Genomic DNA, 20,078 nt, shown 5'->3' on the forward strand with positions numbered 1-20,078 from the left:
AAAAATCATGAAATTAAGGCATATGATAAACCAGACAATAAGATGATGATTTCATGAAAAACACATGGCCAATAAAGTTCCACACAAAAGACATAATTCACACAATCACAGCATGCAATTTCGGATAAAAACAGAATATGCAGTTTTTGAAATAATTCGATTAAAATACCCCGAACGACCTCCGAAAATTATGAAATTTTACCAGGTTATATTTAAGACACTAAGGTAGACTTTTCATGAAGACTTATAGGCCAGATTCGTTTTATATTTTCCTATAGTCGTTCGAAGCTTCTGGTCCTCATACCGAAACGTCCAGTGTAGTCATCTCCGAAATACCGATTTTTTACCCACTTATTCTTCTTCGTTTCCTCTGAAATTTGGATATGTTTTACTTCAAGAGGTCCCCTACAACTTTAATTAAGGGATCTAAGTCACATTTCAAAAGAACGGTCACCATATGGGTCCATGAAGTCTCGGGTGTCCAGTACCGCGTCTCCAGATTTACTGTCTTCAAGAGTAAATCGATTCACTAGGCTATACTTGTTCATTTTACTTCAAATTTGAGTATTTTAGTCCTTGAAATGTTCTTTACAAGTTCCATGAAGAAGTCGAAGAGATATTCTTGATAAAAATCAACATGCAACCACAAATCTACCACAAGGTCAGCAAAACAGTTCCAGATCTAGTGTCTCCGTAGGATGAGAGTTTGACCCCTTAAGTATTCATAATTTTGCACCAACTTTTAGAATATTGTAGTTTAAGATGTTGGCTACAACTTTCATGAAGAAATAAAAGTCAAAATCGAACTCAAGACATGCATGCAAGCTCTCACAAGATTCTGGCTCAGGCGGTTCATGCGAAAACAGCAACATCACTCAAGAACAAGTCATTCTAGCTTCGGTTTCTCCCTCCTAATCACCCAAAATTCGACACTACTCCAAACATACATGCAAGACACACATGCAAGAGTAGCAAGAGGATCCTAACTTGCCTCTAAAACGAGCTAGCGATGAGCACATGGCGGCGAATGGGCGGCGAACGGGCGGCGACGGGTGGACGAACAGCAAGCTCCTTCCTCTCCTCCCTCTTGGTTCCTCTCTCTCGCAACTCACTCTCTCTCTTTCTCACTTGGACGGCAACCCAACCAGCCACTCTCTCTCTCCTTCCCTTTTATTCCCCCAATTCTCCATCATTAGCAATCATCACATGCCTCCCTTGATGGTCAATGCATGCAAGCTCTCCTTGCCACTTGGCAAGACCCATGCAATGGGCCGGCCATCCTCTTCTTGGGCCTCCCTTGGGCCGGCGACAACCCCATCCGTGGGCTTGGCCCATCTTAGGCCCATCCATCTTGGGCATAAGACCCAAGCTTAATTAGCCCAAATTCAATCCTTTTAAAATTACTTAAATCCCTATTAAATTAAAATACTAAATTACAAATTAAGATGACTATACACTTGAAATTATAATTCCATAAGTTCCAATTTATCACATACACATGGCCAAAGATAAAACTTCATTTCCCAAAATTCATCCATTTAAGGACTTGGCCACACACCTCATTGCAACTCATGGACTAGGAGGCTACAAAAAAAATAGCGGTACTTCTACCGCCTATCCATAGCCCATGGCATATTTAGAGATTTTTATGAAATTCCGGGATGCCACACCACGCGCGGCCATCACACGCGCCATTTTGATCGAAGGCGCGTGCGACGCACACGCGAAAGCCTAGCGCGTGCCGCGCACGCGCCAACTGACGTCTGCGTGATGTCAGCCCTCGCACGCTCCGGCACGTGCCAATCGGTTTGCCCAACCAGCCCGTCTAGTTCGGCCGGCCCAACCCGCCGCCCGTTGACTCCGACTGTTGACTTGACCATTGACCGTTGACTGTTGACCAAAAAAAAAGGAAAAGAAAATGTTTCTTTTTCCAATTAAGTCTTTATGGATTATATGTAATCCTTTATTTGTTCTGCATTTGTTGCAGGAACAATGCCTCCCCTAAGGTTGCGCACACATGTTCGCGCAATTACCGATAAACAAAATGAAAGGCTTTCTAAGTTGATAGCTGAGCTAACTGATCATCGATGGGAGAGTGGTGACTTAATTGATCACATTCTTAAAGTCAACGGGAAAATTCAAAAGGTCATATATGGTCGTCCCTTGCCACAGTCTGAGATTGTGCGATTTTTCATGAACACCCTTCTACCATAATGACAAAGAGTGTTGAATCGCATATGGGATGTCAACAAAGCCGCTTCATATAGGAAAATTGTGATGGATTTTATAGATGATTATTAATGGATTGTTACAAGGGAAAATATCAAGAAATTGAGCAAAAGAGGATCTTTCCCAATTCGTGTACTGACTTGGTGTTAGATGTATTGGCTGGTCTTTGTTTAGTGTGCTTTGTGGACATCTTATGTAATATTTTTCTACCTAATTATTGTTGGTGTAACAACTGATATGTAAGTTGTATTATGTGAAAACATTATTATTCTATTGTATGTCAAATATTATTTGATTTATGTTATTGTTGATTGCTATGGGTAGTTCATAGAAGTTTTTGTAGCTTCATAGAATTTATTTTGCATGGACAATTATATTAATGATAGTTTTAAGTTATGATTTTTGGAGGATGATTGGAAACATAGTGACATTTTGATTCTGAAACCTTACTTGAAATTGTTCATTAATATGATGGATCTGTGCAAAATAGATGCATAAATGATAGGCATTAATAATTCGTGCATATATGTCTAATGTGTTCAAATCAATGGCTTCAGCCACAAAGAGCATAGTTGCCGAGCTGAATAAAGGTGAAAAGCTCAATGGCAACAACTATGAAATCTTGCACATGAAAATCCAATATGTGCTGGAAGAGCAAGAGGCACTAGAAGCTCTTAACCTAACCATGGTAGAACCTGAAGAATGAAACACTTCACAACACAAGAGAGATAAGGAAGCATTTGCTGCATGGAAAAGAAAGAACTCTTTTGCTCGCATTACGTTGCTAAGTAGCATGGAAAATGATGTCATGCGAGATTTTAGGCGTTTTGAGAATGCCAAGGAAATGTGGGAAGCATTGGCAGCAAGATTTGGTCATACTTCGGTGACCAAGGCGAGGCGGCTCAATATTAGGTTTGACTCTTATAAGAAGTCTCATGGTCAGACCATGAAGCAACATCTTAGAAAGATGTCGAACATGATTAATGAGCTGAAAGATACTGGTCATGTCCTAACTGATGAACAGCAAGTGCAAGTAGTGATTCATTCCTTGCCTTAGAGTTGGGAGCATATGAAGGTGCACCTGACCCATAATGAAAATATCAAAACCTTTGAGGATGCAGTGCGTCATCTTAAGCTGGAAGAAGACCGCCTCTTGGCGGCTAAGCTGAAAGTTGAAATCTATCGTGCTGGTTCTAGCTCACATGGAGCTTCGAGCTCCAAGCGCAAACGTCCTAACTGATTTTATAAAGGGAAAGGCAGGAAAGTAGGTCCTTCAGGGAAGAAACCTAAGTTTAACCAACATGAAAGAGGAAAGCGTCCTTGAATGAAGAAGCTTACAAGGGTAAAGTGTTACAATTGTGACAAGAAGGGTCACTATGCTCGCGACTGTCGTGAGCCAAAGAAGGTATACACCTCTTGTGCTTTTAAGAACTTTGTCTATGTATCAAGTTCTGTATTCTTGACTGAGTCTAATCCTTTGTGGACTATAGATTCAGGAGCGACAGACCATGTAGCGAAGGATAGAGGATCCTTCGTCGAATTCCGACGAGTACCAACTGGAACTTAGCGGATTTATGTGGGAAACAACTCCAGAGTTGAAGTAAAAGGAATTGGCACCTGCCAACTGAACATACGTGGTGGATGCATTTTATTCTTACATGATGTATTGTATGCTCTGGAGATTTTTCGGAATTTAGTATCTGTTTTAGTGTTGGTCAAGCTAGGTTTTAATATGAACTTCCATAATAGAGGTGTTGATTTGTTTTTTGATACAAATTACTATGGTTGCAGTTATTTTCTGGATGGTTTCATTGTATTAGATATTGACTATGTTAATGCAAATGTTTGTTATTTCATTCTCACGTCTCTTAATTCATATAATAATGATGTGAATGTGTGGCATGCTAGACTTGGTCATATTGGCCAACAACGTATAAATAAACTAGCCAAAGAGGGTTTGTTGGGCAACATTGAAAAAGTTGATTTGCCCATATGTGAGCATTGCCTAGTAGGGAAAACGACAATGAAACAATTTGGAAAAGGTAAAAGACCTGAATTTCCTCTGCACTTAATCCATTCTGACATCTGTGGTCCAATGAATGTGAGAGGAAGGCATGGGGCTGTTTACTTCATCACTTTTATAGATGATTATACTCGATTCGGATATGTATATTTGATTTCTCATAAATCTGAAGTATTAAGTTGTTTCAAAAGGTTTATGAACTTGGTAGAAAATGAATTAGACAAGAAAATAAAAGTATTAAGATCTAATCGAGGTCGAGAATATTTATCTGATGAGTTCAAAAAATTATGTGATGAAAAATGAATAGAAAGACAGTTGTCTATTCCATATACTCCTCAACAAAATGGTGTTGCGGAAAGAAGAAACAGAACCCTACTGGAAATGGTTAGGTCCATGATGGTGCATGCTAACTTACCTATCACTTTTTGGAGTGATGCGTTATTAACTACTGCCTATATATTTAACCGAGTGCCTTCCAAATCAGATACTTCCACTCCATATGAGTTATGGATAGGTAGAAAACCGGACTTAAGTTTTGTTAAGTTATGGGATTGTGCTGCCTATACTCATGAGCCCTCTCACAAGTTTGGGAAATTGGGTCCCAGAGGAAAGAATAGTATTTTCATAAGATACTCCGAACACTTAAAAGGATATGTGTTCATAGGTGAGCAGGAAAGTGGGAGTATAACTGAATTTGAATTACGGGATGTCACATTCTTAGAGGATGAATTTCCTAAGAAGGGCGAAATAGGTAAAGATTACTCCCTATTTGAAACCTTGGATCAAGATAATTATATTAGTTGAGTTCGTGCAAGTGGGAGTAATATGAGAAATGACGAATTAAATTCAACTCATTCTCAATTACAACCACATGATGAGACGACATCATCATTATCTAATCCTAGTGGGAGCATAATGGGAAATGATGTGTAAAGTGTACAATCTCCCATACGGCAACAAGTCGCAAAAGCATTCCCCATCAACATTTTGACATTGAAAGGGAAACTTTTATGATTTCTCCGTAAGATGAGGATGAGCCAAGAAATATTAATGAGGCTCTCAATTGCCCTAGTAAGGAAAAATGCATTCATGCAATGGAAGAGGAGATTGAGTCAATGAAGTCAAACCAAGTTTGGGAACTGGTTGATCTTCCAAAGGGACGCAAAGCTATTGGGAACAAGTGGGTTCTCAAAATAAAGCGAAAAGATGATGGCTCGATAGAAAGGCATAAGGCTCGCCTTGTAACGAAGGGGTATAACCAACAGGAAGAAATTGATTATAAAGAAACATTTTTTCATGTACTGAGATTTATCTCGATTCGCATTATTCTGGCAATAGTGGCTAGTATGAATCTTGAGTTACATCAAATGGATATAAAGACTGTTTTCCTCAATGGAGAATTAGAGGAAGAAATATATATGGAGCAACCTGCCGATTTCATTAAAGAAGGCCAAGAAGGAAAGGTATGTCGACTTTTGAGATCAATATATGGCCTTAAGCAATCGTCAAGACAATGGTATATACGTTTTCATAATGCCATAATGGCATATGATTTTACAATGATAGATGAGGATCATTGTGTATATATCAAAAGATCCAATGATCAATTTGTGATCATATCATTATATGTTGATGATTTACTAATTGCCGGAAGCAATATAAAGTTTGTTAATACTGTCAAGAGTTGGTTGTCTTCTAACTTTGAGATGAAGGATATGGGTAAGGCTGCATACATTCTTGGAGTTAAGATTTCAAGAGATCGTTCTAAGAGGTCGTTATCTCTTTCGCAAGAAACATATATAAATAAGGTTCTTGAACAATTTCATATGCAAGATTGTAAACCCATAGACACTCCTATTGCAAAAGGTGAAAGATTGAGCCATAGACTGTGTCCAAGGACTCCACAAAAGAAGGAACAAATGAAACATGTTCCTTATGCTAGTGCCGTTGGGAGCTTGATGTACGCTATGATGTGTACAAGACCTGACATATGTTTTGCAGTTGGAATGGTGAGTAGATACCAATCCAATCCAGGTCAAGCACATTGGAAAGCCGTTAAGAGAATACTGAGATATCTGAAGGGAACTGCTGATTATAAGTTGAATTACCAAGGAAAGGATCTGCGATTTAAAGGCTATTCAGATGCTAATTGGGGAGAAGATTTAGATAAAAGAAAATCTACCTTTGGATTTTCTTTCTTACTAAACAATGGCGCCATATCATGGAGCAGTAAGAAGCAAACGTGTATAGCCTTGTCCACGATGGAAGCTGAGTTCGTGGCATTATCAGCAGCGGTACAAGAAGGAGTTTGGCTTAAGATATTTTTGGATCATTTAGGTGTTATTGAGAAAGCTACAAATCCATTATTGGTTAACTCTGATAGCTAAGCAGCTATAATGTACACCAAAGATCCAAACTATCATGGCAAGACCAAACATATAGATACCAAATATAACTTTGTCAAAGATATGGTTGCTCAAAAGGATGTGAACTTACAGTACATATCTACGCATAGAATGGTACCAGATCCTATGACAAAGCCAATACCTAGAAATATGTTTTATGGTCATGTAAAATCTCTAGGATTGCGTAAAGTCTTATGTACTGGATTTTAATTTCCCTGAGTGGTTCACATTTATGAACTTGTGTTTTTCATTATTAATGCCTATAAATCTTTGTTTGATCTTTATGCATCTTAATGCTCAGTGCATTACTTTTAAGTTGAAAAAGTATGTCAGACAGATATAAGATTGGCCCACTCATACAGGTAATCGTCTCTATTTACTGTGTGATAAATAGAAATGAGACTGTTTTTAAGCTTATTATCTAGGTGATAATCGAGAACTCAAGCTTAAAATACATATGTCGTCTTAACTGAATGTTAAGATGAGGACATAATACTTACTATGTCTGAAAGTAAAAAAATCCCCACATATTTTACTTTATTTGTCTAAGATGCCAAATGTGAGTTCTTATGAATTTTGTGAATGAGTAAATACGTGAACTCAAGTTAGACATTGGGTATGTCTGAACTATCATATGTACGATATTGAAGGTATAGACATACGCTCCATGGAAAAGTAGTTAATACCGTAATACATATTTCATACTACGTATGCATGAGACGACCAATAAGAGTGGCAAAAGTTTGATCTCAACTTTTATGCCGTGTGAGACTCTTGAGGAAAAAAGTTCCTCAATTTTAAGCGCCCTAATGATTTTTACTTATTCTCAAGATTTCTATTTAGTGTTTGCTATCTTAGGATGTTGCCAATGGTCATAAGTTGATTCGATCTAATGGGACATTTCTAGAAAAGCAAGCTGAATTGAAATTGAGAGTTTGAAGGAAAGAGGAAGATCGAATTTGGAGAATCACATTGTAATTTTGTATTCACTGGTCGACCAATTATGACTGTCTTTGGGATAATTATAATTGTGAGTACTATGAGCTGCATATTAAAAGAGATCAAGAGAGATATAAATGTGATCGATCAATCTAGGGTACTGCATATTAAATCTACTCAGAGCGTGATGCCCATTATGAGCTGCTATATATTCCTAATAGATATATGACAACGAGCTCTCAAAGTATGTTGGTTGCACGGATTGTTCACCGATATGAATGTTGAAGAGAGGTAAAGAGGATCCTGTTCAGCCCACCATGTGCGAGTGGGAGATGATGGTTTTAATTATTTAATGTGATGGGCCTAAGTTGGCCCGTCCGCCCATGTTAGGCCTAAAAGCTTGGCCCACAAAATTAGGGCCCATGGATAGAGGGATAAGTTGAAGAGTTGTAACTTTTAGGGGGACGTCTTTTGCTGATGGGACACGTCTTTTGGAGAAGACGTATTTAAGGGGAGAAAAGAAAAAGAGAACATACCTTTTGGAAAAAATGTACGCTTTTCTTTTCTCCCTCTCCCAAAAACCAACGTAACTCGTCCCCCCCTTTAAACCAATGGTAGGCTCCTTGGTAGACCGGGATCAGATTCTTCCCTCGAACTTCAACGTTGGTGTTTAATCTGTGGACAATAAGGTACGCTCGATTATATAGTGTAACTTTCGATCGGTGATACATGTTATTCCTGGGCTTGTCTTCCGCATTTGTTTTAGGGATTTGATTTAGTGTCGAATCCGATTTTTGGGAATCCGATATTCCCAACACTATCTAAGCATCACATTCATTGCTTCAGTGTCATATGATGGAACATCGTTTAATTTTCAGGCTTTCGATGGTCGAATTGTCCCCAAAGGTGACGCCTCTCAGTTGCCTTCACGCATCCAGCTCACCATAAGTGATAGGAATCAGAACCTTAATTCCAGCGCGGGTCGAGCCACGTACCACGAACCGATGTGCCTTTGGGATAAGTCGACTAGCAATATGGCAGACTTACCACTCAATTCAGCTTTGTCATCGGTTCAGAACATAATGAAACATTTGCCGATGGATTGACGTTTTTTCTCGCCCCCAATGGGTCAGACTTCGCAAGCAACTCGTCTGGTGGCAATCTTCCTCTTGTAAGTGTGAACCGAAACCCTTCCGACCCTTCTACCACATTCCATCGCTGTGGAATTCGACACTTTCTATGACAGGTCCACCAATTTTTGGGACCCGCAGTGTGAACATGTTGGTACAGATTTGATTAACTTCTCATCTGTCAACTTTACATGAGTGGATTGGTTCGGGGACAAAATCATGAGCGGTGGACTCACAATGCTTCGATATCATACAATTCTAGAGCGCAAGATGTAAGTGTCCTCATGATCGATGCCACAGATCCAAAAAGGAACATTGCCAAGCACTCCCATTCAGTTAACCTGACAGAGTATTTGCCAGAATGGGTGACAGTCGGTTTCTCGGTGGCCACGGGTTTGAGCTTTGAGTCGCACTCTGTACTCATGGGAATTTAGGTCTGATCTCCGAGTCACCGAAAACGCGAACAGAACAAGCAGTACTAATCCTGCAGACACAAACACATATGAGAAGGTTTAGGCTCTTTCTTTCCATCGCTTTTGTACTAGGCTTTGCTTGGTTTTTTTACTGGTCAAAGAGAAAGATAAATGACAGAATTGGAGAAGAGGATGATCTCCTGTCAATTGAAGAAGAATTTAACCAAGTGACCGGACCCAAGAAGTTCTCCTACAGGGACTTGGTAAGGCGACCGATAATTTTGCAGCTGCACAATTGCTTGGGAAAGGGGGTTTCAGAAAAATTTATGAAGGCCTCTTGATTGGCATTAACTCTAATGTCACAATCAAGAAGATAACTCGAGAGTTGAGACATGGGATAAAGGAGTATGCCGCATAAGAGAAGACCATCAGCCGACTCAGGCACAGAAACTTAGTCTAATTCATCGATTGGTGTCATGAGAAAAAGGAACTCCTTATTTATGAGTTCATGTCTAATGGTAGCTTAGACTCTCACTTATTCAAGCACTGAACCTCTTTGACGTGGAAAAAGCAGTACAAAATTGCACAAGGTATAATCTTTGCATTGTTATACCTCCATGAAGAATGGGAACAATGTGTTGTCCATAGGGACATAAAGTCAAGCAACATTGTGCTTGATTCAGACTTGAATGCTAAGCTGGGGGACTTTGGATTGGCTTGGCTAGACTTGTTAGCCACACCAAAGCGTCACAAACGACTAACTGTATTGGCCAAAACCATGGGATATATGGCTCATCAATGCATTTACACAGGCGAAGCCAGTAAGGAATCGGATTTGGATTCACGGGTAACAGAGGGCCAAGTTCGGCTAGTGGATTGGGTTTGGGAGCTCTATGGAATTGGAAAGTTGCTAGACGTAGTGGACTCGAAACCACGCAGTGATTTCGATGACAAACAATTGGAGCAATTGATGATCATACGGCTTTAATGTGCTCATCTAGACTCCAAAATCGGCCCTCTATAAGAGAAGCTCTAAATCTTCCATATTAGGATGTCCATGTGAGTGAGTTATGTTAAAGAAATCCCATATTAAATAATTAATGTGATGTAGAACAATTAATATATTATAGTTGGCTCATAACTCATTGGCTTAATCTTTTGAATGAAAAAAGGTTCAACTGAATATGTTAACGGATTCAGACTTGGACTCTCTCTTCGCCATCTCCCTGAAAGAAAATATTGGACTTATGTTGTGCACCCCCACATTCTAAACTTTGATACTTCGCCACCTGCCCTTCCATCAACAATGCCGGTCCCAACATATCTCGCACCTCCTCTGTCTATATTGTCGACCTGGTCACACCTTTCATCTTTTAGGGTTTCATCTTTTGGCGCCTCCACTGGTGGTGAACCAGCTGGTCATAGCATCGAAACGTCCACATGTACTACCTTGTCTAAGCGATCCTCTTGTTCATCTTCTTCTAAAACGATTTCATATGCTGAATGAGCTCTTATTTCCAGTTGAACTTTGACAATTACTGTGAATTGTAACTCCCAAGTTCTTTTTTTTTTTTGCTGGATAGATTTCAAAGAATGTTCGTTTACCTTGCCTTCGTTTCGCAGAAAATTTTTTGTCCAAAAACAAAGATGGAGTGCATTTACGTGGCGATCACACATGTTCAACGCAATTATCGTTCTTACTGATTCGTTGAACCATTCCAAGATGATCCCCCGACGAAGTTGGCAGCCTTAGTAATTGAGCAAATTAAAAAGCGGTGCCTTTCCAGGAAAGAGCTATATTCAAAATTTAATAACAGCTTGACATCTCACTTTTGTAAATCAATTTTATAAAACCAAACTAAATTAGGGCTTATTTGTTAACATTTCTATTTCTCAAAATTTCTATTATTCTGTTCCTCGAATAAAAGAAGAATAGCAATCCATTTGATAACTTTAGTTGAATTTTCTATTCCTTGGAATAGAAAAACGGTTAGGAAATAGATTTGGAACAAAAAAACAAGAAATAAAAAAAGTTAATTTTTTTTTTTTTGGAAACAATTTCTAAAATAAGTCATTTTTTTTCTTTTCTTCATCTTCATCCTCTAACTAGTCATTAGAGCCTCACCGGTGACCAAGGAGGCTCCCTCGAGGCCCGTGAAGTCGTTGGCTCTTGTCTCTAGTCGATCGCCGGCCATTGCCGAGACCTAGCGATCGGCTAAAGGAGGAAGAAAAAGAAACGGAAAAAAGAAAAATGTCAGAATTTTTTTTTAAATAAAAGAAATTCTTCGTCACAAAAATAATTTAAGAATCCCACCAAACGCATTCATATTATTTTTCTATCTTGGGTATAGAAATTTTGCGGTTACCAAATACATTCTTAACAAGAAAATTATTCCAAGAAATAAAATAGAAAAAAATATTTTTAAAAAGAAATTAATCTCAGAAATAAAAATGTTATCAAATGAATCTTTAGTCAGAAAAAGGACATTGACAATTTTTTAATGAGAATGATTTTTGTTGTGGCTAGCATGTGTAATGCATTGCAGTCGGAACTACTCTTAATTAATCAACAATGGAAGGGCAACCTTGACATTTGTTAAGATGACCCCCTTAGATTGTGTTAATTCCTGCGATTTTCTTTTTCTATTTTTTTCCTTTTTATATTTCAAGTCTAGAGAGTAGTTGTTGTGGAAGACACTCTCATTTTTTTTATTACATTGTGTTAAATTAATCTCTCGATTTTAAATTTGGACAATGATTTGTTAAATTGAATTTATTAATAAGAATTTTTCCAAGTGATTTATATATCGGATGAAGAAGTTTTCCTCATACTAGATTTTCTTTTGGATGTCCAAAAGAAAGCAACGACGGAAGAAAAAGGTAATCTATAGCTACGAGATAAAAGAGGAAATAAAATAAAGAAAAGTAAGGGTTTCTTCTTTTACTTGCAGCAGCCGACTCTTTTTGCTGCATGGTGGGCCCACGTCAAATTGTTGACCATGGGCACACACGGACGAAAGCAAAACGAGAGTTTTCTATCTCACTAGCCGCCGAAGCCCTACGAAGTAGACAGAGAGCCGCACAAAAGGAAAGTCTAGAAGCCGACGAGAAGCAGCAACTTGGATGTGAAAGAAGAAAATTCAATAACGCTGCAGTCTTGACTTTCGGTCCTACGAGAAGAGTATTGCTTGGACTTGAACACATGGTTATTTTCATGCTGTGAGTTTATATTATATATTTATAAATATTTTGAATTTGAATTTAAATTTAGGTATGAGAAATACTAGAACGTGTGAACGATTATAAACTCCGATTTTTTTATTATAGTGGATTATTTGCTACTAACTCTCCCCATGGATATAAGTATTGATATTCATAATAAATTACGTAAATCTCTGAAGTCTTTATTATTTATCGTTTATTTATTTGGTGATTTTGTATTAACGTAATTGTAAGATCATGTCGTTTTCGCGTATTATATTCCAACACGTTGAAACATTCCAAGTGTCCCCGAATTCAGGAGCAATCTAGAAACCTCAAGGAGAATGAAGCTTTACAACTCAGATATCAAAAGTTTTGAGATCCAAATAATACATTTATAACAAATTTATTCTCCGTTAATTTCAATTAAATAAAATTAATATTTAAAAAAATCGTAAACCGATACACCTATGATAAACGGAGGGTAAAACTCCAAACCGGTACACCTGTTAATCCGCATGTGTTATCCAATTCAGCAATTTAACAATAAAATTTAACGAAAATTAATGGAAGGTAAATTTATCATAAATGTACTAATTTAGAATTTTTAGTAATCAAAAAATTAGTTTGGAATAAATTTATTACATATGTATTAATTTATGATTTTTTGTGATATTAATCTTAATCTTAAAAATACCCTTGTCTATCGCAAAGTCAACATTTAGGAACAGCGAGACTAGAGTCTAGAGCTATATTAAACAAGCTTCAAAGTCCCATGCCTTCTTTCATTATTGATCTCATCTTAAGGACAAACGACCTTGGTCCCATCCCATCCAATCTACTCACATGAGCTATCTTTTGTCCTTTATATGGCATTGTTTCGTTGACCTTTCTCTTTGTTATTATCGATCTTTACCGCTCACTGAGCCATCGATCCGGTCACTCTGATTCGTTAAACAGTCTCTTTCGCGAGAAAAGGCTAATTAACGCAAGTCCAAAACCCACCAACTTTACCCATCAAGCTTGTTTTAGTACCTTATAAACCGGCTCTAGATTTTCCAATGACGTATATTTTCTATTGACATACTATATTTTATTGGTTATATCAGAGCACTAGTGCAAAGGTCCCGCTCTCTGCAGGCCTGTTCAACATCCTGCAAGTCTTGTGAATTAATTAAGACTTTGAAATGTGCATATGGGCCTAACCCAGAGGTATTTGGATGTAATTGATGTAATTTGAATAATGTACGCTATCGAAGAAGCGAAGAGGAGTGCGGCCAGGCTCGCCTTGGATTGCGCCGACTTCAAGCGCTCGAAATTGGGTACGTCGTTATTCAAGACGGATCGAGTGGCGCTTAACTTTCTTCTGAAAATTTGCGAGTGAAGGGACGATTTCGTGGTTTTGGGAGTTGGAGGAGAGAGCAGGACTCTGTCGCCATAGAAATTGGAAGAAAGCAATGGATTTGTAGTCGCAGACATGGTTGTCGCGCTTGGTTTTTGTTCAGAGTCGCCCGGTTTGCTTGCTTATCCGCTCGAGAGGGAGAAGGAGATGAGGAAAGGGTGCGAAATTCAAGAATGAAGCGTGGAGGAGGAGGATGATGATGATGATGATGATGATGATGATGATGAAGCTCATCAAGACGAGCGATGAATCACAAAGTGGATCCCAAACCCTTGCACTGGTAACCAAAACTAATTGATAACCCATGGAGAAAAGCTGGTAAGCCACACAGGTAAATGTTGGTAAATTCATATGAGAGTTAATAAATTTATGGAGCTTGTAGGAAAGAAAAATAAAATTTGGCAAACCAAAATAAAAGTTGATAAACTTTAAAAAAAAAATCAAATAGATATTGGGAAATCATTCAAATTAGAGTTGATAACTTAAACCTATATGTGAATTACATCAAAGAAAAGTTGGTAAGTCACCCAAATAAAAATTGAGCAACTCTTTAAGGCTTTAACATGGGGAGCGAACAAAAGTTGGTAAAACTAAACAAAAAAAAAATGGTAATTTGTGAACAATATAATTAATAGTATGTTAAAAAAGTGATGATAAGTTACCAAAGAGTTGTTGGAAAAACTAGTGACCGATGATTTTTTTTAAGCCATTAATTGTCCAAAAAAAAAACGCTCCATTATGTGGCTTAGCTCGAGATAAACATCATTTAAGTAGTGATTAGGGCAATAAAAATCTATTGAAGGTCAAGCATAGGCCATGGTTAGATATTGACAAAGCTCATCGCAACTGGTGTTAGTTATTACGGACGCGGAAACTTAGCCTCGGGAGCGAGATAAAGGGAATTACATTACTCCATTCTCGAGGCTTGTGATACAAAAAATTAACAAAAAAATTTCGTAAGTCATATTCTACACAAGCAAAGAGATTTTGCATTGACGAGGGGCGGATAGATTCATGGCGGCGCCCACCAGCCTACCGGTGGGTCCGTCGTTCGGCGGCTGAGAACAACGGGTGTGATGGCGGCTTCCAGCTAGTCACAGGGTCACAGTCCTTTCCGAGTCACGACATAGAAAAGAGAATCAAATGGCAGCCCCACCGTGTACTTTTGTAATTGGCCGTTGTTTTTGACCAAGCAAGAAAAGCCTAATATAAAGAAAGAAAGGGCGGGTCCGTTTTTCCTTTACATTGTATAATATTGTTTATCATAACAATCAATAATCGATCCCACTTTTCAAAATTGGCAGTCATCTTCCATTTAGCACATGCGTGATCAATGACTCCGTTTGACATAAGAACAGTGCTGAACTTTAAAATGGTTTACAAAATCGACACACAAGTGGTGCCTCCGACTATGGATGGCCAAGGAAGTCGGCAATCTTCCATGGGATTGATTTTCCTCGCAAGTGGCATGTGGAATCAGTGCTTCGCAGCCGGTATTTCTCCTAATTAATGATCTATCAAGTGTCCTTTGGTCATTCTTTATAAAACTGTGTTCTCTTTTCTTTTCTTTTCGTGGTCTAAAGTCTTTGTCGTATGGGACCACGTGTGGACTGTCTCATTTTCGTTTACATCGAACCTTTCCGAAATTGATCGCAAGTTGCTCAAGAACCAAAAGCCTAGGTGATTGGGGACCACCGCGTAAACATATATGTCCGTGTAACAATGTCAGAGCACCAAAAAGCTGTGCTAACTCCCTGGTTCCAAGAGCATCTTGAAACCTGAGAGAGAATGGAACTTCGCAGCTCAAATATCGTTAGTTTCAAGACGAGGGAGCTTCAATCACTCCTAGTCTTGGTTCTCTCTCTAGCCATCGCCTTCACGGCTTCGGCGTCGTCTCAAGGCATCGATTTCAGCTTCCAGACTTTCGACAATGATAGCATTCGATTCCAAGGCGACGCGTCTATTTCGGGTAACCTCATCCAACTTACAAGGGTCTACGGGAACGTGGTCTCCGGGAACGTGAGCGGGGGGTGGGCCATGTATCATGAGCCGATGCGCCTTTGGGACAAGGCCACCGGGAACGTGGCGGATTTCACCACCAACTTCACCTTCATCATCGATTCGCAGGAAAACTCCATTTTCGGCGATGGATTCACCTTCTTTCTTGTTCCCGAAGGGTCTCAAATCCAGATCAACTCATTGGGACGCTACCTCGGTCTTATAAATCCGAACAGCAACCCTTCCATCTCTTCTACTCCCTTTGTAGCCGTCGAGTTCGACACTTATAGGAACAACTATAGTGGTGTTGTGGACCCGAATTGTTTACAAGTTGCACATGTTGGTATAGACTTGAATAATCTCACTTCCGCGGTCTCTAGCTGCGTTGATTGGTTCAAGGATAAAATCATGAGCGGTGGACGGATCAATGCTACGATTACGTACAATTCTAGCACGCAGAACTTGAGCGTTGTCATGATTGATGCAGATGCCACGGGCACTGACATAACAGCCTCCGCTATCTACGATATAGTCAACATGTCCAAGTATTTGCCGGAGTGGGTGAATTTCGGCTTCTCCGCTGCAACGGGTACGGATTTCGAGCTGCACACTCTTGAGGCATGGGAATTCCGCTCTAACGTGCAAGTGGCTGGAAAAAAGAGCAAGTTATGGTTATGGGCTACCTTAGGCTCAGGTTCTTTCATTTGGCTGGTTCTTGTTCTAGCCTTTGTTTGGTTTCGTCACTGTTTGAAGAGAAAAGGAACTTACATGAGCGGAGAAGAAGATGCTCTGGCAATCGATGAAGAATTCGAGCAAGTGCCAGGGCCCAAGAAATTCTCCTACAAGGAAGTGGTAGTGGCGACCAACAATTTTGCAATTGAACGGTTAGTTGGGGAAGGAGGCTTTGGGAGAGTGTACGAAGGATACTTGACCACTGTGAATGCCAAAGTTGCAATCAAGAAGATTAATCCGGGGTCAAGACAAGGAATAAAGGAGTATGCCACCGAAGTGAAGACCATAAGCCGGCTCCGGCATAGAAACTTAGTCCAACTTATCGGGTGGTGTCATGAGAAAAAGGAACTCCTCCTTATCTATGAGTTCATGTCTAATGGTAGCCTAGATACTCATCTATTCAAAGAAAGAACCTTCTTGCCATGGGAGAAACGATACAAAATCGCGCAAGGAATAGCCTCAGCATTACTTTACCTCCATGAAGAATGGGAACAGTGTGTGTTGCATCGTGATGTAAAGTCCAGCAATATCATGCTTGATTCCGATTTTAGTGCTAAATTAGGGGACTTCGGTTTGGCTAGACTAGTTGACCATGCCAAAGGGTTACAAACTACAATAGTGGCCGGAACCATGGGCTATCTTGCTCCTGAATGTGTTTACACGGGTAAGGCAAGTAAGGAATCAGATGTCTACAGCTTCGGAATTGTTCTATTAGAAATAGCTTGTGGAAGAAAAGTCGTTGAGCCAAGGGCCAAGGAAGGCCAAATCCGATTGGTGAATTGGGTTTGGGAGCAATATGGGATCGGGAGGGTGCTTGATGCAGCAGAGTCCAAACTTGGTATTAACTCTGATGAGAAGCAACTAGAGTGCTTGATGGTTGTAGGGCTGTGGTGCTCTCATCCAGACCACATCGCCCGCCCTTCCATAAGAGAAGCATTAAATGTTCTAAACTTTAATGCTCCGCTACCCAATCTCCCATCAAAATTGCCGGTTCCTACATACCTAGCACCTTTATCCTCATTCACCATGGCATCGATTGTTTCATCTCACACCACCTCGACCAGCGGCACCGAAGTGTCCACATTTACTACCTCTTCCATACAATCTCCCCGTTCTGCTTCCACTACATTGCTCCCAAGTACAATATAAATTACTACTTTCGGTATATTTTTGAATAATCAGTTTGAATTGTAAATTGTACTTCGAAATTTGATGTTGGATACTATCTGCTTTCATATAAATTTCATCATGTGTGTACCTTAGTATTAACTCTTCATGTTTATACTTCGATTTGATCTCCAAGATTATCTGATGTAGTATGTAACTTCTTTGATGGCTTTGTATATATCATCAATTGCTAGTTAAGGAGTCCTAGCAAAATCTATCATTCTTCTATTATCGTTTCATGCTTCATGGAAGTTAAAACTCAATATAATTAATAGGTGAAAGCCTCAAACAAATTCAGGTTGAAAACATATTGTGCGCTCTCATTGCCTGAACTCATATGTCACGCCCCGAATCCCGAGACACGTGAACAACCCGCCATGGTCATGTAAATACACATTCCCAAGTAGTGTCGCCGACCCCATTTAAATTATTATGCGCATGCAGAACGTGCTAAAAAACCCCTGACAAAAACATACGGGATAGGACAGCAGGAAAATTAATTCAAAATCAAATCAACATACTTTCATATATCATCAATCCAGGGTTTACATACACCAACAAGATCCAGAGACTATATGCACCAAAAATGGGTCAGGGACTATGTGCGTCAAAAAGGGTCAGTCTGCACACTAGGGATTGGTCCACAAAAAAAAAAAAAGGAATAGTCCTATGACTACTGGCCGGACTCGTTCGACGATCCCACATCCTCAGGTTCTGTCACCCAAGAGGCCGAGGGCGATGCGTTTATCACTCCACCGTCGGGAAGATCCGCCATGCCTTCACCCAAAATGGCGTCCATCACAGTCAACGGAATGTCCATGCTATCCAATGGGCCAACCCTAACGCCATCGACTCCATAACGAAACCAAGCCCTAAACATATAAGGTACTCTGACATCCACGGTCACCTAGACCCAGACAATGGACCTAACCAACTGATAGACCCAAGGACTTCCAGGGTCAGGAGCACTCTGCGTCGTCTGGTGAATCTCCGCCGGCATGCCACTCTTCTCCGAGGGTACCGCCATCTACGGCCCTGTAATATTTTCCCCAAACCGGGATGAGACTTTGTCTCAGCAAGTTCACCCCTCATAAACCCCTATTAGAAAGAAAATACGCCCCAGAGTAGTCTAGCCACACAAGCACAGAAGACTTACCTCGCCTTCTTGCCTTCCTGCAGGTTAGTACAATTCATATCACTCAAACACAAGTAATAATAAAAACGTAAACCATCGGAACACAATCAATTTCACTTAATTTCGCAATCATAGCAAACGTTCCAAATTATTATTCACTGCCACACAAGGGCATAGCCTACTCGCAGTACGATTATCTAATGACATATAGCCAGGCATTGCCTCCGCACCTTGGACCGCGACTTCGTCAGTACAACGACGGCGTTCCCGAAGGAGCATGGGCCTAGAATAAACTACGACCCGCATCCGTTGTATGGGGCATCCCATATAGGAGCAATTCCAGCTCAATAACTCAAGACAATTCATCTTAATTATCATACAACAACTCATAATCAACCCAAGGCACTTTGCACATCACTCACATACCCCAATTACAATATTAATCTTTAAAAAATCCAATTTCGATGCCAAACCCGACATTTGAGATTTTCTAAATAAAATCCATATTTTCCACAATCAACACTCAATTTGCATTAACCACTCATCAATTTCAAATTTTAAATATATAGCAGCGATCGGCACGAAATTCTAAGCAATTAGGATCAAAAATAATTTTTCGAGTTTTTTTTTAAATTTAAAATTTTCAGAATATAATATATTATTAAATAATCCAATATTTTCGAAACATTTATTTAAATCATAAGCAAACCCCTTTGAGTCACATCAAGGCTTATATTAAAATAAACCTACTTAACCTTTAAACTAAACATACTTTACCTTAATTAATCACCTTAATCTAATCCACAACTAAATAAACTAATCTAACAACCTAATCTCAATCAACCTAAGCTAAACACACTTAAGGCATCATTAACCCGCTAATCAAGGTTTAGTGAGCTAAACTCACCGGAATTGCTTTCCGATGAGTCTCCGGCAAAGAGCACGACGATGCCGTCAACAAACCTACACGGATCAACATCAAATGAGAACCAAAAGGCGACCAAATCAAGCCTTGAAGAACCGGATCTTGCCGGAACTTCCAGCCACTGACCAAGCTCGGAGGAAGGCGGCACGGCGGTCGGTTGGACGCAAAACCGGCGGAAGAGAGAGGCGGCAGCTCAAGCAACAACCGGCGATGGTTCGGGCGGAGGAACGGCGGCGATGGAGGCTTCGGCGAGGTGCTGCGACGTCGAGCAGCAGCTGCAGGACGGCGGTCGATGGCTGAAACTCGCGGGCGAAGGCGGCAAGCGGATGAGCTAACCGACGGAGCAACGCACGGGCCTCCTCACGCGAATGGGCGATGA

General features: G+C 39.9%; 1 protein-coding gene across 1 annotated transcript; it reads left to right on the top strand.

Moving 5' to 3' along the window:
* Window positions 1-15,467: 15,467 nt before the first annotated feature.
* Window positions 15,468-17,729, top strand: LOC104440880 (L-type lectin-domain containing receptor kinase IX.1). The gene has a single exon (XM_010053868.3). It carries the CDS (start codon window positions 15,531-15,533, stop codon window positions 17,619-17,621), a length of 2,091 nt encoding a protein of 696 aa, XP_010052170.2. The 5' UTR covers window positions 15,468-15,530; the 3' UTR covers window positions 17,622-17,729.
* The last annotated feature ends 2,349 nt before the right edge of the window (window positions 17,730-20,078 follow it).

The sequence above is a fragment of the Eucalyptus grandis genome, chromosome 4 (genome assembly GCF_016545825.1).
Source record: "Eucalyptus grandis isolate ANBG69807.140 chromosome 4, ASM1654582v1, whole genome shotgun sequence".
NCBI classification, from domain to species: Eukaryota; Viridiplantae; Streptophyta; class Magnoliopsida; order Myrtales; family Myrtaceae; genus Eucalyptus; species Eucalyptus grandis.

Bases quoted from the DNA above. Each gene is read 5' to 3' on its own strand.
- LOC104440880 (XM_010053868.3), top strand. From the start codon at position 15,531: ATGGAACTTCGCAGCTCAAATATCGTTAGTTTCAAGACGAGGGAGCTT.